At 38.0% G+C, this 18,391-nt stretch overlaps 2 protein-coding genes across 4 annotated transcripts; one reads left to right on the top strand and one right to left on the bottom strand.

Annotated features, from left to right (window-relative positions):
• Nucleotides 1–87: 87 nt before the first annotated feature.
• On the bottom strand, nt 88–13,534 carry prpf4ba (pre-mRNA processing factor 4Ba). Its single transcript, XM_079613449.1, has 16 exons — nt 13,192–13,534; nt 12,935–13,012; nt 11,429–12,601; nt 10,467–10,607; nt 9,687–9,833; nt 9,522–9,603; nt 8,890–9,097; nt 6,679–6,752; nt 6,259–6,349; nt 6,013–6,160; nt 5,683–5,820; nt 5,438–5,591; nt 5,242–5,356; nt 4,960–5,111; nt 4,778–4,864; nt 88–4,411 (listed from the first exon to the last, which is right to left on the bottom strand). Exons 2-16 carry the CDS (start codon nt 12,979–12,981, stop codon nt 4,208–4,210), a joined length of 2,961 nt encoding a protein of 986 aa, XP_079469575.1. The 5' UTR covers nt 12,982–13,012; nt 13,192–13,534; the 3' UTR covers nt 88–4,207.
• LOC306999057 (uncharacterized protein) lies at nt 13,405–18,006 on the top strand. 3 transcript variants are annotated; one of them, XM_079613461.1, is made up of 8 exons: nt 13,405–13,541; nt 13,926–14,446; nt 14,791–15,496; nt 15,907–15,988; nt 16,340–16,564; nt 16,974–17,107; nt 17,530–17,653; nt 17,745–18,006. In XM_079613461.1, exons 2-8 carry the CDS (start codon nt 13,931–13,933, stop codon nt 17,962–17,964), a joined length of 2,007 nt encoding a protein of 668 aa, XP_079469587.1. In that variant the 5' UTR covers nt 13,405–13,541; nt 13,926–13,930; the 3' UTR covers nt 17,965–18,006. The 3 variants fall into 3 exon arrangements, with proteins under 3 accessions (XP_079469587.1, XP_079469589.1, XP_079469588.1); XM_079613463.1 differs by having other exon boundaries at nt 13,422–13,541; nt 13,930–14,446; XM_079613462.1 differs by lacking the exon at nt 13,405–13,541 and adding an exon at nt 13,547–13,587.
• Nucleotides 18,007–18,391: the final 385 nt, after the last annotated feature.

Raw genomic sequence — 18,391 nt, forward strand, 5'->3', positions numbered from 1 at the left:
AAAAAAAAAAGAACAGAAGTAACTACAGAAGTGTTATCAATATATCAATGCTACGTAAAAATGAATTGAAACTAGACAAGTCATTTTCAAATTCACCATTTATTAGTATTCAGACATGTTTCTATAAAATGTGCAATACTGGCTATATAATGTGACAAAATGAACACATTGTTTTGCTGTGCATGGATGTAGATCATTTCCCCCAAGAGTGGATGAGGAGATGAGCTCTTGAAAGGCACTTCAATAATAGAGTAGGAAAGCAGCTGGCCGTCAGGATCTTTCACACACTTGGAGTCACATTGACAGTAGGGAAAACTTTAACACTTACCCTGAAAATAGAATTGAAAATGGTTAGTTGGGGTTTAAATTAAAGGTCACTTTTGTGGGTGACATGCAAACATGTATTTCATAAAAAGGAAAAGCATTACCTTTTGGTTGATAAATTTAGAATGTGTAATACCAAATTGAAAATTATGTTCGTTGAGCCAATAATTTAATTTGTGAGGAATATATATACACATACTCAATTATATATACTCAAATATAAATATAACTTGCAAATGTAGATATAAAAGTGTTATATTGCATAAATACATTTGGATGTGGCCAAATGATTTGAGAAAAAGAACAACAACAGTATCTGTAACTTTGTCAAATTGTTTAAAGGCTAATACTGTAGTCAACTTAAAATCAACAGCTTAATTCTCATAAAGAGCTCTCGCTAAAACAGAAACCTTTTTCCAGATGAGATTTCCTTAAAGAGTCTTCTTTATCAGACAGCACCTACAATACAGAGAATAAATATAGCAGTATCTTGGGACATTACAGAAAGCACACGTTTTTGAAATATCCTGGGGAAATACACAATTATCAGCTGACACACAAAGTGACTAAATTAGTATATTTAGGTCTTGGATAAAAAAAATTCAAAAAAATCCAGGAACAAACCTCTGTGGCTCACACCAAACTAAAGTGAATGCAAGGTTTTCATGAAGCTGAATATGGACAGTTTATTCTGTGATCAGACCAATAGATATAATTTATAAAAGTACAGAAAAATGTGTTATGAAATGTGATTTTATTTTAGGTCAGTCAAAATTAACTTGGAATAATTGGACTAAACTTGGGTAATTACTAGTGGACATATGTATTGTACAGTCATGTGAAAAAGAAAGTACACCCTTTTGAATTCTATGATTTTACATATCAGGACATAATAAAAAATCATCTGGCCCTTGGCAGGTCTTACAATTAGGTAAATACAACCTCAGATTAACAACAACACATGACATATTACACAGTGTCATGGTTTATTTAACAAAAATAGAAAGAAAGATAATAACTTGTACTAGCCCAGACCTCAACCCAACTGAAATGCTGTGGCGGGACCTTAAGAGAGCTGTGCATAAACCTCAATGAACTGAAGCAACGTTGTAAAGAGGAATTGGCCAAAATTCCTTCACAACGATATGAGAGACTGAAAGTCATTTAGAAAATTACTACAAGTTATTACTGCTAAAGATGGTTCTACAAGCAATTAAATCATAGGGTGTACTTAGTTTGTCACACATGGGTTCACCTTTTTGGCTTTATTTTTGTTAAATAAATAATGACACGGTGTAATATGTCTTTTAGGACACAGGTAATTTTAAGACCGGCTAATGACCAGACGATTATTTATGTCCCGATACGTAAAACCATAGAATTCAAACAGGTGTACTTTCTTTTTCACATGATAGTATGTATAGTATGTTTTCATTATAACATAAGATTTCATTTCACATGCAATATACCAGGGTTTTAATACATGAAAATATATAGCTGCCTCTATATTTTAGAAAGGGGCCCTTATTATCATATTTGTGGTCCTTGACAGAAATGATCACTGTACAGATCTACAGCTCAAGCCAAAAAAGATGGATTTTATACAAATATTAATAAAAAACATTTAGTGATGCTACAGATGAGATGGGAACATAAATCCCGTACGCATCAGCTCTGAACTATCTGTTTATTTCTAATCAGAGCTTTGCTTTGTGTTGGATCTAAACATGCCTTTAGGAATGACCTGGATAAAGGGCCTTGAAGAGGTCTCGTCCCTTTGAAAGCAGAGGCAGGCAGGAGGGTGATGGACAGACGTGTCTCCATTGGCCAGAGAATATACTCGAACACAAAGAAACAATGGGAGAAATAGCACAAACAGCAGTTAGTGTCGATGAAACAAAACCCACCATAAGGTTCCTAAGACGCTGAATTATGGTCTTACAGCGTTAAGATTAACTTGAAAGACAGACAACTTGTGGGAAGTATAAATTTGTGTTTTTTGCTCACAAAACATCTTTATTTTATGTTGTTTAATGACAAATAATGTGAATTTACAATAAATTCAAATTATTCCATTTTCATGCAGGACAGACTTTGCAAAAGATAACAGGTAATTCTTCCAGCATGAGCTATACTTTATGACCGGTGTATCTTAAAGGAATTGAGATATGAATAAAGAAGCAATTACCGCTTGTAACAAGCAGATTCATAGATCAGAGCAGGAAAACCCCTGTATCAAAAGACAACATGGTCACAAACACGAGAACAGTCACAGAAAAAGACATCTAAATTGTCTACACATAGCGAAAAACACACCAGAGGGTTTGTACAGTAGTGCATTGGAAACCATACATATTCTCATGCATATTGAAAAGCACTCAGTAGGTTATACAAAAACTATGACAAGTGTGACAACTCTGAAAAAGGTGAGGTATGTCTATCGGAGGCAGTACACTGAAGGTGCTTGGTCCATTGCAAATACTTGGATTCACTCTTACCCTCAATGTCAACCATAAACGGTGCCAACCATTTTTGAGACCGCAACTGTCATTCTGACTGTTTTGTCTCTGTGAGAAACCACAACAGAAGCTCTGTTTCAAAACCTAGTGAGCTACCCCACTGTCCATTTTATTTGGGGTAAAATAGTCTGTTTAAATTATTTCACTTTTTTTTAAATTACAATTTTCAGTATTGAGCAATAGTTTGGGGTCAGTACATTTTTATTTTTTTTATTCATCAAGGATGCTTCCAACTGATCGAAAATGACAGTTAAGACATTTATAAAGTTCTGAAATATTTACATTTCAAATAAATGCGGTTCTTTTGATCTTTATATTCATCAAGAATCTAGAAAAAACTATCAAGGTTTCTACAAAAAAATATTAGGCAGCACAACTGCCTTTTATTTTAAAATGTAGCATTTCACAATATTACAGTTTTTAAACTGTATTTTTGATCAAATAAAAGCTTGAATGCTTATTAAAATGTTTTATTTATTCCAACCCCAATCATTTGAATGGTAATAAATTGCATATCTATGATGTCTCACTAGGCTTTGGAACAGAGCAACAGGGAAACAAAAGGTTTTAATAGGCATCCATTTCTCCAAATTACTTCTTTTTTTTCTTTTCTTTTTTTTAAGCAGAAGAAGCCAAAAGGGCCTGATGACGCTTAATTTTGGGTCTTGAAAAGAACGCAAAATGATGCCGTTTGTTTTGGAAGGGTTAGCTTACCTTCAGTGTACCAATAGAGGTGTACAACCTGCCTTTACAGAGGAGGCTTTCCCTGCAGATCAGGTCAAGCAGGACCCAAGACCTCAGATTCAGCAGAAACACACCTAGGGCAAGGGGCATGCCGTGGGCCCGCACGCCAGGTTGCGTTCTCACTCTCACACCTAAGGGAGGGTGGATATAGACAGCATTTATGCTGGCCTGACTCATGTCACACTCTAAACAGTCCTTGGTGGTTGAGTAATATTTGGTTTACATCAAATTCTAGAATTATACAAAATATAAGGTGTGCAAACTTAGCACAAAGATGGATATTCTTACATTCTGAACCTTGATCGTAATATCAAATATATCTGGCAATATCATTTTAGCTGCTACAAGAAGCTGTGTATGAAGCATGAAATCGGAACAATATAGATTATCTTGAAAGAATTTACTCTTTACATTTTACGGGGTGCATTGTAGGTCATCTAAAATAATAATAAAAAAATAATCAACGTATATCTTGAGTGTGTCCTGACTCCTGCACTAAAAATGACTGAATCAGAAATGAAAATAAAATAGCATGGCAATAAAATATGCAAATGTCTTTTGTTGTCTGAGTCATATCTGCAGATACAAAACCATCATGAGTCTCTGAGGTATGCTGCTGATCATATCCTCTCCTGGATGAAAGGATGCTGTAATGCCTGGTTGATGGTGATCCGCTTGGCAGGGTCCAGCATCAGGATCTGGTCCAACAGATCTTTGAGCTGAAAGACCTTCTTTCGCTGGTCCTCTGGCAGTGCCTGGCGGCCCACCATGTCAATCGACAGGTCCTTAGTTGGGTTAATGGTGCTCATGATCGTGATCTTTTCCTGCACAATTAATTGGAATTAAACTGAATTCACAATATGGCTTAGTGAGATTATCAAATTGAAAAGGCTACAATTTAATTAAATAATAATATGCACTGTGTTTTTCAGAGTAAAGTGCAGCCATTTTCCTTTACACTCAGGCAGATGCTCCACACACACTCGTCTCTGCATATAATAACCATCTTGCCAAAATTCAAATAAGAAGTGCTAATAAATGGTATGTTGTCAACAAAAGGGAAGCTTAAAAAAAAAAAAAAAACTTTCAGTAAAATTGCAATATGACTTTTTTTTTAACCCAAATCATAACCCAAGTTATTAGGTCAAAAACAATACATAATGAACGTGAACGGAATATATAACACTTACCCTCTCCGTGACCTTATCAACCTCAGTGTACAAAAAGTTCAAGTTTTGGTCAAAGTGCTGGTCCTTGAACAGACCCTTCCTTATCATCTGTGAATATTAAATAATATTTTGGTCAGTTTTTAGTTTGTTTGGTTCTAATTTTCCTTTTAATTCCTAATATTGTACTGTAAATTAATTCTTACTTTATTAGGCAATTTTCCTTTCAGGTCCATGGCAAGTTTTAGCATGTGGTTATTTGTCTTTCCAGGAAAAAGGATTTTTCCTGTGTAAAGCTCATATAGAGTACAGCCTACAGACCACATATCGATTCCATAATCATATGAATTTCCAATTACTGCAAAAAGAGGAAGAAAAATGCTTTACAGAACAGATTCATATTCAATGCACTAAGATGGTTTAATTTAATTTAAGTTTGTTTTAATTAGGTACAGTTGCTTTCTTAGTTCAATTCACAGCACACTTACCGATCTCAGGTGCCCTGTAGAAACGGCTGACCAGATATGGTGTTATGTCATTGTCAGAAACATGAGACGCTGAGCCAAAGTCGCACAACTTGAGGATGGTCTTGGATTCGTTCACCTTCAGAGAGAGTCAAATACATTCATCTTATAAGACAGAAATGAAAGCTAGAGTCCAATATTTACAGAGAATGTGACCCACCAGAATGTTGTCAGGTTTGATGTCAGCATGCAGAATGTAGCAGCGCTTGAGGAGTTTGAGGGCCAGGAAAAGCTGCTGGCTGTACGAGCGCACAGCCTTGATGTGAAGCCCAACGTCTTTGCCATACTTCCTCAACACCTCCCGCAGGTTCATGCTAAAGCAACAAAACAAAAAAGTTGCTTTAGTAAAAGAACTCAAGCTGCCTTGATAGATTCACATGCATAGATTCTTGTTGACTAATGTACCTGAGTGGTTCGAACACCAGACACAGATGTTGCTTGTGGTAAAAGTGTCTAAATAGCCGCAAACAATGGAACTTATCATCTGCATCGGCGTCGTTCAGTTTTTTCAGAAACTCCAACTCTTTGAGGCCCGTTTTTTGCCTGTGGGAGAAACCAAGGGCTTCGGTCACATGAAGACAACATCTACTCAATCTAATTTCTTGTCTAAATAAATCCTTACAACACAATTAGACATATCAAAATCGCAATGTATGGTGTTGGTTAAGAAATCCAACTGTACTAGACAGAAATGTTTAAAGGCTAAGCATTCAGCTTTTAAGGGAAGCGCCTTACATCATCTCATTGTTGCGTATTATTTTCACTGCCACTTCCTGATTGGCTCGGGGCAAGTCTCTGGCTCGTATAACATTACTAAAGACACCCTGTCCAGTGTAGCCATACACCCCATACCGTTTGTCCAACACCTCGCCAATGTTCACACCTGAATACATTAAAAGAACAATCACGTTTTTGATTTTCTCTTTTAACATGGATTCTACAGATTTAAATACAGCATTTGCTACAAGACAACAAACTCACGGTAATAGCCCTCTGCATCTGTCCAGTTATCTCTGAGACTTGGGTTCTCCTTAAAGTCCTTTCCAATGCCTGCGGCTCGTAACCTGGCACTCTTTGGAGAGAGATTAGTGGAATTGTCATTGTCAACACAACTGAATTAAGAGTTGATTAAAACGTTCATTCATCAATGAGTGACTGACACCGTAAGAGACCATTTCAAAGTCTGAGAGGCCTCGAGATCCAGTGAGCGCCAGTGAGAGTCAGATTACCCACTTCAAATAAAAAAGCTTTGAACAAAGTTTCCAGAACAGAAACAACAGCTTGCACAGGACTATGCAACTCTACCTGTAGAGATCCCCTTACATGGACAAATTCAATCAAATTCTGGGGCTTGCAAAGCCACTGACCTATACAATGGAAAGCAGGAACTTGGCTACTCACGTCAAAGTAAGCAGCGAACATGTCATCTGACTCTGTGAACATATCAGGGGCTGCTGGCTTTTTCAGATTAGCACCTAAAGAAAAAGAACAATGATGCAATGAAAGGAACGTAGAATCGCTAATAATGTATCAGACCACCTTGCATTACATCAGAGTGAATGTTTCATGTCTCATATTTTAATGGCCGTTTCCTCATCTTCCTAAACAACTAATATGAGAGCCGTTTTGGACTTTATACTGAAGGGGTGGATTCTGGATTCTATTTTCCCTTCTAAATATCACATGAGTTGAATGACTTCTCTAGGCTTATGAGATTTTACTTTGTTATAGAAGTTACCAGTGTGATTGCTGAAATGTTATTTTCATGTATTTTTTAATGTCTGTATTAAATCTGAGAGGTGACTGAAGGGTCTGCCCCATTTCAGGAATGCAGTAACAGTGCTTGCTCATTTAGCCCTGTCTACCAGAAATTAATTATGGACTTCTTTAACATGTGTCACTTCATTCATCTGCTTTTCAAGGGTACCCTGACAACTATGGTCACAGAGGTCATTGAAGTCTATAGTTTAAGGGACCTTACTTTACTGTTAGATTAAAAGTCTCCTCTCATTGAGAGAAAGAACATGTTATTGTGATGTTTTAAGAAGACTCTACTGTTTATAGTTACAGCCTGGACAAATCCAACCTTGAAGAAGATGCGTGTCGGTGTGTGTGTTAGTATTCTTTGTTACAGGTTAAGGAACAAGTGGCGTTATTGGAGATTGACTGACTTGTTTTCTTCGACATGCTGACGCCTGGACACACAGTCTTTGTCAGCTGTACAGACTATGGAGATGTGCTACTGCCTATCTGTCCATGTGTGGATAACTACTATGTTTATCTATTTCTTAGCCAATCAGAATCGTTCAACCTGAAGCAAGGACATAGCTTAACCTTGGTAAAGGATATAATTGCTGTGATCTTTGTAACTGTAAGCGGGGCTGCCTACGAACTCTGTGTTAGTCTTGAAGCTGACTTCTGCCTGATGAAACTGAAAACTATCTTCAGTAAAATTCTCTTTCATTTACTATAATTCTGACTCTTGTCTTAAATTGACTGCACTTCTAACTCCTGGGCTGCTTCCAGTCCACTTTTAGACACGCACTTGCGAACTTCCTCTTAGGGGGAATCCTTGCCGCCATTTTGAAGTGCGTTCCACTTCGTGAAGTGGACGAGGGAAGTTTATATGGACAGACCCTCGTTCTCTCGATTTTGACCAAGGGAGTCTACTTCATATACTTCAGGCAGCTCCATGGCTGCGTTCCAGTCCAAATTTGTCATGCCCTTCACTCGCTAACTTCCCTCCGTCTCGTTCACTCAGATGTTTGTCATTGCTTACGTTGCATGAGTGCCACTACTGGCGGAAACTGCAATGGGCTGAACTGGAATGTCCTAAGCCCTTGATCACTTGGAATCAGCTAATTTTTTTTAATCCCTTTAAGTATTTGTTTAAAGCAGCATCCAAATGTATAGGTGTGTTTGGGTTGTTTTAAATAAAATAAAAATATATAATTAATATATCATAGAGTTGTTTGTTGTGGTGGTGATTAGACGAGATCTGTGGTGACGTCACAACCGTACTGCATTGTGGGACATATAGGTGCCTGAAGTGTACATATGAAGTAGACTCACTCCCTCTGTCAAAATCGAGGGAACGAGGGTCTGTCCATATAAACTTCACGAAGTGGAACGCACTTCAAATTGGCGGCAGGGATTCCCCCGAGGGGAAGTGCTTAGGGAAGTTCGCAAGTGCGTGTCTAAAAGTGGACTGGAACGCAGCACTGGTCTTAATCATATCTGGTACTTGGGTCTGTAAATTCCCTAACAATACTGACATCTATTGGCATGGAAGCATTAAGCAAATGTTTTCGATTACCAGTGCAGTCACAGAAATGTCAAACATAGGAGGGTTACCATAACAAAAGTAGTAGTATGGATGTGAAACTTTGAATCCAATCTATCCAGTCTTTTATTTAATTCTAAGGCAATATTTTTTGTTTATAATGAAAATAATGGACTAAACCACTGATTTGACTTAAGTCTTTATCTCATGTGAGTGTACATCATTTTAAACGTTTGTCAATCAATATCAACTTCTTTGTTGTGCAAAACATTTTTAAGTGGAAAGGACATCTACATGTTTAATTAAAGGTTATTTTGCAGATGATATACCTGTTTTTTCTTGAGGGACAAGACTAAGCTTTGCCTTCACATTATCCTCAAATGTGTCCAGGTTCTCTTGCTCATAGGCTTTGACATCAGCAGCCACACGCTCCAGGATGTCATCAGGTGACGGCGATCGGCTGCGAGTGCTACTCTGAGGACTGCCGTGATCTGAGAGTCCTGACATGTTACTGTCCTCATTCTCTGGCTTATATTTCTGTACAGGACATATTACAAATACAATCACATTATGTACTACAAACGTTTGGAGTCAGTAAGATATTTAAAAAAATAAATTAAAGACATCTCTTATGCTCACCAATGCTGCATTTTATAAAAATACAGTAAAAACAGCAATATTGTGAAATTATATAACAATTTAAAAAAACAGTTTTCTATTTTAATACATCCCCCTGTGATGGAAAAACTTAAGTACACACACACACACACACACATTGGGGGTTAGGTGCCTTGCTTCGTCTTAACCTTCGTCTTACCAGTCTGACTCTCTAACCATGACTGGGAGGAAATTTCTCAGATTTTTTTTAAAAATCCCCTCAAAAAAAATCTTATTGACCCCAAACATTAGTGAATGTCTAAAACAAAGTAAAAGCCATAGAATAAATTAAACATATTCTGACCTGCACGATGGCCAAGCGCTGAAGCCTCCTCTGCTCTATCAAAGCCTCCTCGTCCTCTTCATCAACGTCATAATCCTCAATCCTAGACAAAGATTGTAGAATTCGTATTTAAACCAAATACGATCAACAACATTGAAGCAAAACATAATTTTCCTTAATACTCACACTTCATCATCGGAGTCCTCCTGCTCAGCCTTCATTCCTTCAGACAGACTGCCCTTAAACATGTCCTCTCTTTCCCTGCTCCTTCTCCTCCGCCTTTCCTGTGATCCTGAACGCCCCTGCCATCTGCGCTCCATCCTGTCACGCTCCCTAGATCCACACAGTATTAATGCAGTTTTAATGCTACTGAGAGATTAAAAAAGGCATTACAGAAAGAAACACAGTAGGGGTAAAACATCTGCTTTACACATTCTGTGTAAAACTAATCCATTTGAATCGAGCGGTTTAGTCCAAATTTTCTGAAGAGACTTGATCCCTTTATGTGATGAACAGATTTAATTTAGGATTTTATACACATTAATCAGCAAACAAACAGAAGCTCAACCGAACCTGCTTGATGCACGAGAACAAACCTCTTGAGGAAGCTCAAACGTGCTGTACTGTGTAACACATAAGAATGAACCTAATTTGGTTCAAGCGAACATACTTGAGCTTCCATTTACCACAATTGATGAGTTTATGAGTGTTTATTATATATATTTTCTGTGAATAAAATCAGTTTATCATATAAAGCAAGCGTGTCTCTTCAGAAAATGTTGTAATAAACTGCTCAATTCATATAGATTCGTTTTATGATCTCAAATGAACTTTTTGAAGCATCAAAGTGGTAGTTGTCAATGGAGAGACAGAAAGCTCTCAGTTTTTTAAGCCTCTTGGACATTTGTATCCTCTAAATGAGGAGTTGCAGTGTTGCAGATTTAAAAGCTACAGTACACCAGTCACCTGTATCTGAAAGGAGACCTGCTGCTTCGTCTTCTGGGAGAACGGGACCTTCGTCTGAGAGGCGAGTGGTTTAACCTTCGTCTGGAGCTCAGACCGGGACTCTCCTCTCTATGGCCCCCTACCTCATCACGAGATCGCATCCTGTGAGTATAACAAAAAAGTATGAAAACGAGTATACAAAAAAGATTTTTGGGTAACAAGGAACATCCATATTTAAACAATATTAGTAATAATAATAATGCGTTTATAAACTAACATATATAATTTATTAATAGTTTATTAATAGTATATTATTTAAATACTATTACAATATTTATTTATTAATTACTTAGCCTATTCATTTACATTAATATTATTTTTTTATCTAATATTTAGATTTGATTTTATTGCAGATTTTAAATTAACAAAACATATTTTGAATAGTTATAGATTTAGTTTTATATTTAACAATAATAACAACACTGATTGAATACAGACGCAATTACAAAAAATGATGGTGGAATTCTGGCCAGCTTGAAAAGTTAGAGCAATGACACAATCGTTTCTATCAAAGATTTAAAGTCCGCGTGAACCGGAAGTTGCAAACGACTTTTCTCCAGTGTTGTGACGTATTTCCCAGTAAAACGAAATATTGAACAGAGGGCAGGGTTTTACTTTAGCACTCCTCCTCTCCATCTCTGCTCATAGCAGACTGACGGTTTGAGGCAAGTGGTTAAGCGTTTTCAACCCAAGCCGCCAAACCTACTTCAGCCGCCAAACCGCCAAAGTCTCCTACTTCAGACCGGAAGTAAATTTTCAGACTTTGATTAAAGATTACCAAGGCAAACCCTTTTTTTCTGTGTATTAACTTGCACGGATTAATTGTCCACCACAAGACTAGTAATATGCGGCTAATAAAGTAAATAGGGTAAATTTTGATTTCATGTCAACTTTAAATGAACAGAGCAAGAAAGAAAAATAACCTGTCATTGGGGAGTCTCTGACGCTCTTCTTCCCTCCGTCTCCGCTCAACCGACCGAGATCGCCCTCTCCTTGGAGGGGATCTGTTCTGGCATGAAGATCTATCCTGTCTGGATGCCCTGTCTGTGCTCTGCACATCAGGGAAGCGTTCAGGTGAGCGAAGGCCCCTGGGACGCACAGACTGGCTGTGCTGTTCTGGACCTTGTTTTCTGCTAGGAGATCGATTCTCTTTTCCAGATGAGGCTTCTTTTAAGGGTGCCTTGTCTGATTTCTTGTCTCTCTCCCTGTCAGCTTCTAGCAAGTTGGTGTTTCTTTCTTTAGATCTAGATTTGCTCCTTCTCGCTGAGGATCTGTGGTCTACAATTTGCTCTTCGGGCCGTGTAGCTGATTTTTTGTAGCTTGATGGCAATCCCTTGGACTTCACAGGAGATTTGGACCTCTGACCACCGTCTTTGGATCTCTCAATGCTTCGGGATCGTCTCTGCTCCCTCGCCTGGCTGGGACCACTAGGCCTCTCACAGATATTAACATCTAACCCAGTCTTACTAACTCTAATTTCTGATTTATGAGCCTGGAATGACCTCTCCTCAGACGTGCTTCTGCCTTCCAGCAGAGAATCAAATTTTTCATCATCTATGCAATCCTGTCGAGATCTTTCAGCATGTCCCTTAGCCATTACATAGTCAATGAGACCTTGTCTCTGTTGCTCACCATTTTGCACTGCCTCCTGGACCTCACCATCCTCCTCTGAATCATCAGAGTTATAACCCTGTAATATCAGTCCCATACCTGATTGCACAGCCCCTTCCATTAGCTCATTATCAAGCTCTGCTTGAATCATGGCCCTCTGTTTCTCCAGATCCTCTAGAGCAGCAAGGTCATCAAATCTGGATCGCTTTGGAGAGATGACAGCACCTTCATAGCCAGCAGAACAGTCTTTGTCGTCATGGAATGAGTCTCTGTGTTTTCGCTTATGTTTGTGTTTGTACTTGTGTTTATGGTCCTTCTCATCTGGTGAGGGATATTTATGTTTTCTGTGCTTGCTTCGATGTTTGTGTTTCTTTCTCTTGTGTTTTTCCACCCTAGCGAAGTCCAAGTTATTTGCTTTTCTAGCTCCATCTTCACCGGATACATGTTCATTTTCATCCACGCTGTCAGAGCTCTCCATATCATCTCTGGAAAGGAGTAGAGAATAGTAGTATGATATGAATCTACTTTCCAACAAGCACAACATGGATAGCCAGGTTTGCTAGAATGTATGAAGATAAATGTCTACAATTACAAAGTATTCAAGACTTATGTTTTATTGTTGTTCGTTTAAACTTTAAAGTATATAGAAAAACAAGCTGGTTTACGTCGACCATAGAGACGGACAGAAGTGTTAACAGATATTGACCGAAAACTGCATGTCAAACCAGTTGTACGGAAACGTTTTCATTTTCAATACATGTAACTTTTATTTAAATATCAAAATAATGCGATATAAAGGCCGTAATGGTGTAACTTACACATAATCCTTCGCTATTGTTTTGGCTAATGCGTCCGTGTTCGCCATCTTGATTTATTCTGCTGTGGTTGTGCTGGTGCTGAGTCGTTTGGAGGGGGGAAAGAGTCGATTCACAGTTCAGTCTGGCTTTGATACCATTACTAACTTTAAAATAAACAACCACCTCCTATTCAAAATATTCATTTTAAAAGGGTTTTAACATTTTCCTCTCACTATACATTATAAAGTGGCTACCCGCAAAGGGACATTTTAACTGACCTGACTGAATCACTGAATCGACACACTAATCGGTTAAGTTCATTGGGGTCATTCTTTACCAATCAACGCATGCGCAGTGTGTAAAACGCTGACGAACGAAGGGATCTTCGAAAATGTCTTGTCTACGAACAGTTTTCATCAAGTGTTCACTATTTTGCCTACACACTTAAAGCAGTTGTACATTTGGGCCGTCCACGAAAACAACGTTTCGTTTGGTCAGTACAGAGAAAAATATAGAAAATGTCACATTTTTTTGCTGTGGATTGTAATTACACCGTGGTCCCTAAACCGCACGTTAGCTTCCGCAGCACAAGCTACGTAATTTAAAGACACCACTCTGTTTGAAGCAGGTACGTACATCATTTACACATATATACTCACCGGACACTTTATTAGGTACACCTGTTCGCAAATATCTAATCAGAACCTTTTAAATTCATATTTAGAATATGTGTTAGATTAATTGTTTATTTTGAAGTTAGTAACGTTACGTTACTGATATCACAGTCAGACATTGTGAATCGACTATATTCGTAAAACAATTCAGCACAGCAGGGTCTTTCAAAAATAACAGAAACATCTGAATGGAAGCTATCAATATGCACATACATTCCTTTATTTAACATTATTTGTTAATTAAAAAACAATAAATATTTCGTAGCCTACTTAGGATAATTTACAAGACCGTTTAATAAATAACTGATCTATTTTCCTCTTCCTCTACTGTTTCCTAGATAGAATGGGTGGGTTTAAAGATGCATATCAAGACGTTCAACCTGTAACCCTTCGAATTGCAGAAGATAGTGTCACTTCCAGTCTCTACTGCAGCTCAGCCGAGGGCATTGAAGCTCATGTGTCCACTTTAGTAGAAGCTTTCTTAGTTGAAGTATACCGATGTAGAGTCTGTCAATTTACCAGCAACCAAAAAGCCAAGATTAGCCATCATGTCACGGAAAGACATGATCAAGTGTCCCCATGCCCCCATCTGCCATGTCTGGATAAAGAGGATGAGGAGAGTTTGGGCGTAGGAATGAGGGTTGTTGATGAAGATGAGGTCGACCACAACAGCTCTCCATACGACCTAGAGAGCGACCTTCATTCTGGCTCAAAAAGCAACGAGGATCAGATGGACATGGAGCGTATGTCTTTCCTCCTACCGATGTACGGAATGTTTCAAAACATCAGCCCACGGTCATGTGACATTGGCCTGGGCTCCAACTCTGATGGCAACTTGCATGTGGCACAAACTTGTGAGGTGACTATAAAGATTCCTGCAATGTTAAAGGGATAGTCCATCCAAAAATGAACATTCTGTCATAATTGACTCACCCTCATGTTGTTCCAAACCTGTGTGATGGACTTTTTTCTGTGGAACATAAATATATTTTTTAAGAATATTGGTAATCAGTTCAATGGAAACCAAAACTGTTTGGTTACCAACATTCTTCAAAATATCTTCTTTTATGTTCCACAAAAGAAAGTCATACATGTTTGGAACAAGAAGTATATGATGACAGAATTCACATTTTAGGGTGGATTATTCCTTTAATTTAGTTTGAAATATTAGAGAATTTACATGTTAACTTTTGTTTTATGAAGGTGAGCACACTCTTTGAGGAGGGTAGGCATGATGAGGACAGCGAGGAGGAACCGGTGTTTCAGTTAGAGGATACTGGCACAGATCTGACTGTTCCTTTGAACAGTGGAATGGACACAGAAGTTCAGGATGAGGAAATGGCCCAGTCGGCTCATCTCATGACTCTTGGGTTGTGCAGAATCTCAAGCACTAAGTGTCAACCTCAGTCTGCAAATTCAACAAAAAGCCTATCCCATCCAGAAGGTGAGCAGGATGCTGGAGATGCCTGCATGGATGCTGAAATGCAGAAGCCGCCTGAGGAGGAGGATGGCGGATTGGCCTGTATCCTCTGCCAGACAGTTGCATCCAGTCGTAGCATGCTAGAGGTGCACCTAAAATGCCATAGTGGAGACCAAGGCTTCAGATGCCCTCGCTGCGGTTGCGAATCAGAGGAGTGGGTTGATATGGAGCAACACTGGAGGGGACATGGAAAAAGAAAAGGCTCAAAGAGGCATAAGTGTAGTGTTTGCCCCAGGACATTTAGGCGAGCTGATTCTTGTGAAGCACATGAAGAAAGGCATAATCAGCGCCATCACTGTCGATCTGAGTCTGGGGGGCTGGTGCAGTGTTCTCTGTGCCTGGAATGGTGTCACTCAGGGAAGGAGTGGGAAATACACCAACAATGTCATTTTCAAGAAGGATTTAAATGCTTACACTGTGATTTCAAAGGTACAAATTATTTATTATTTATATTTTGAAAGACTTGACCCCAGTAAAATAATTGTAAGTTTTGAAATGACTTTGATAATATGTGTTTTTGCAAGATGTACAGATCAAAATCATCTTTGCTGAATTGATGCGCTAGATTTACCCTAAAACTTGGTTGAGATCCAAAGCATAATCACAATAGCAGTGTTTGTTAAAAAGTGTTTACTTTTTAATATTTATTTTGTCCAGACCCGTAACATGCAATACATTTTTTTTATTATTCAATATTGGATACGTTTTTTTTGTCCCTGACTCCGAAAATCATAAACTCTGTTTAATCATTTGAAACATTTCATAGCTATTTTCTTTGTCTTGCTCTGTATTTCTGTTAATTTTTTTTGTTTCTTATATCTGTTTTTTTTTTTTTTTAGACAAGTCATGGAAGAAAACCCTGAAGCATATTCACACTCAACACAAACAGACTGATCAAGAAAAACAGATCGCTCACAGTATGTAAGTATCTTGTGTTATCATCGGGTAGAAATAAAAATGTATAAAATATTTCATCCTTAATCTTTATTAAAAATATCAACCTCATCCTTAATCTTTATTAAGTAAATCACAAATGAATGAAAAAAAATCATACAAATTCATTGGTTAACAAGAGAACCCTGAAGAACATTCGGCTCTTGAAACTGGAATCCTGTAATTTACAGAAACAATGAGGGTCCATAGATTTATTATATTCAAAAATGATTGTGGACAATAGGGGTCTCTGAGTCAAAAAGGTTTAGAACCACTGCTTTAAAGAGTATTTGGTGAGACTGTCAGACTGCTGAAACCGACTTCTTTGCCTGTACTCAGAGAAAACCAGCAACTTAACTCATCCACCAAATACCCAGAATGCCTCAGAGGAATGAAGCCAGAGTCATGGTCCCAGGTTAGGAAGAAGAGGTTGAAAAACATGGTTGCGGGAAGGGAAAAGAGCAAAGAAGGAGGAAAGGACAGAGTGGTTCACCTGAAGGGTGAGACATCTGTTGGACTCACTGTTTCTAGACGGAAAGAGTTCTGCTGCAACCTCTGTGACAAGTATGAGAATAATTTCTTTCCTTGCTAAATTATCTTGACAAAGAGACTGCTACTGAAGTGTAGCATCTTAATGTGGTCGTATATTATAGTACATACACTACTGTTCAAAGGATTGATACATAAAACAGACAGATACATAAAACAGATACATAAAAGGTTCAAAATAACAGCATTTATTTGAAGTGGAAATCTTTTGTAACATCATATATGTCACTTTTGATCAATTTAATGTGTCCTTGCTGAATAAAAGTATGAATAAAATCTTACTGGTCCCAAACATTATCTGTCAGGATAAAAAAAAATAAAAAATAATATCTAGAATAATCAAGCTTAACATGCCTTTCCTTTTCCTTCAAATAATTATTGATTGTCAGTTTTCTATAATTTACCTCTGTCTATCTCTGTACAGGAAGTTTTCGACCAAGTTGACCATGCGGCGTCACATGGGCATTCATCAAGGAGATAAGCCATTTAAGTGCCCACACTGCCACTACTGCACTCGTCTCAAAGCCTCACTCAAACAGCACCTCCGCGTCCACACAGGTGCAGTATTAATCACATTTTAGATATCATCTTTTAATATTAAACACTCTTTTATATATATATATATATATATATATATATATATATATATATATATATATATATATATATATATAAATCTTGCAGTGGCAATAGATTGTTGTTTTCGAAATGGAAGTGACGCATCTTATCCATCTCCATTATTATTCCGGGTCACTAAACAGAAATGATTATTATCAGAGCCAGGCCATTAAATGACTTTCCCACGCTACTTTAATTAGAAATGGAGAAAATATATGGAGAAAGACGGCTCATGGTGACATGCAGAGATTTAAAGCTTAATGGAATTCTTTTCAAAAATCTGGTTCTCATAGAACAGTTGCCATGACATTGCACTGCCTGAGTGTGAGAATTCCAGTGATTTGTTTTTCTTTTTGGTTTAGGTGAGAAGCCATACAAGTGTTCGCAGTGTTCCTATGCTTCTATTGACAGAAGCTCTCTGCGCCGACACTCAAGGACGCACACACAAGAAAAGCCTTACTGCTGCCAGTACTGTCCATACAGCAGGTACATGCACTCGCCTGTCAAAAAGTTGACAGACTACACTTGTTTCATACTACGTCTCTAGCTAAGAATAACCCTCTGCGTTTTGCTTTAGCATCCAGAAGAAGAGCTTAGACCTCCATTCACGGCGTCATCACACAGGAGAGTCATTCCCTTGTCACCTGTGCCAGTATTCCACACCAGACCGCCAGCTGCTGGTGCGACACATGAGGAAACATCACAGTGCCGAACAAACCGCCGCACTGGGGCAGAGGAACAGCTCTGGTTCTGGCTCCCAAACCGCACCTTCTCAAAGAGCACGGACATCCAAGTGATATTTTTGATTTGTAAATAAAATTATTTTTTATATATTTTTGACTTGGGAGTTCTTGGGAGTTTTCTCTTTCCAGACACTTATTTTATTCCAGTCAGTTATTTTATAATGACAAAGCAAAGTATTGTTTTCATTTTTTCTATTTTGGAATACTTAATTTTCAGTTTACAAGAACGAGAACAAACACAAACAAACATACCCCCATCCCACCTCACCAAAAAGATGCTCCATTATTTTAAAGTAGGTGTACAATGTTTCGAGGTCAGTCACATTCCAATATCACATTATCCACATAATCTAGATAGGGCTGCCAAATTTTAATAAAAGTGTTGTATCCCTTTCTAAGGTTATATGTTATTTTTTCTAAAGGGACACAGTTATTCATTTCTAAATACCATTTAGTTATATATAGAAGGTAATCAGACTTC

Source organism: Phoxinus phoxinus, assembly GCF_949152265.1.
Source record: "Phoxinus phoxinus genome assembly, chromosome: 5".
NCBI lineage: Eukaryota > Metazoa > Chordata > Actinopteri > Cypriniformes > Leuciscidae > Phoxinus > Phoxinus phoxinus.

What these genes read in the sequence shown, in the direction of transcription:
- prpf4ba (XM_079613449.1), bottom strand. Translation starts at nt 12,981, where the DNA reads ATGGCGAACACGGACGCATTAGCCAAAACAATAGCGAAGGATTATGT. An exon ending in ACAATAGCGAAGGATTATGT is followed by an intron (nt 12,602 to 12,934) that starts GTAAGTTACACC and finishes ACTCCTTTCCAG; the next exon opens with AGATGATATGGAGAGCTCTG. An exon ending in GAGGACTCCGATGATGAAGT is followed by an intron (nt 9,604 to 9,686) that starts GTGAGTATTAAG and finishes ATCTTTGTCTAG; the next exon opens with GATTGAGGATTATGACGTTG.
- LOC306999057 (XM_079613461.1), top strand. Translation starts at nt 13,931, where the DNA reads ATGGGTGGGTTTAAAGATGCATATCAAGACGTTCAACCTGTAACCCTT. An exon ending in AAACAGATCGCTCACAGTAT is followed by an intron (nt 15,989 to 16,339) that starts GTAAGTATCTTG and finishes GCCTGTACTCAG; the next exon opens with AGAAAACCAGCAACTTAACT. An exon ending in TGCTGCAACCTCTGTGACAA is followed by an intron (nt 16,565 to 16,973) that starts GTATGAGAATAA and finishes ATCTCTGTACAG; the next exon opens with GAAGTTTTCGACCAAGTTGA.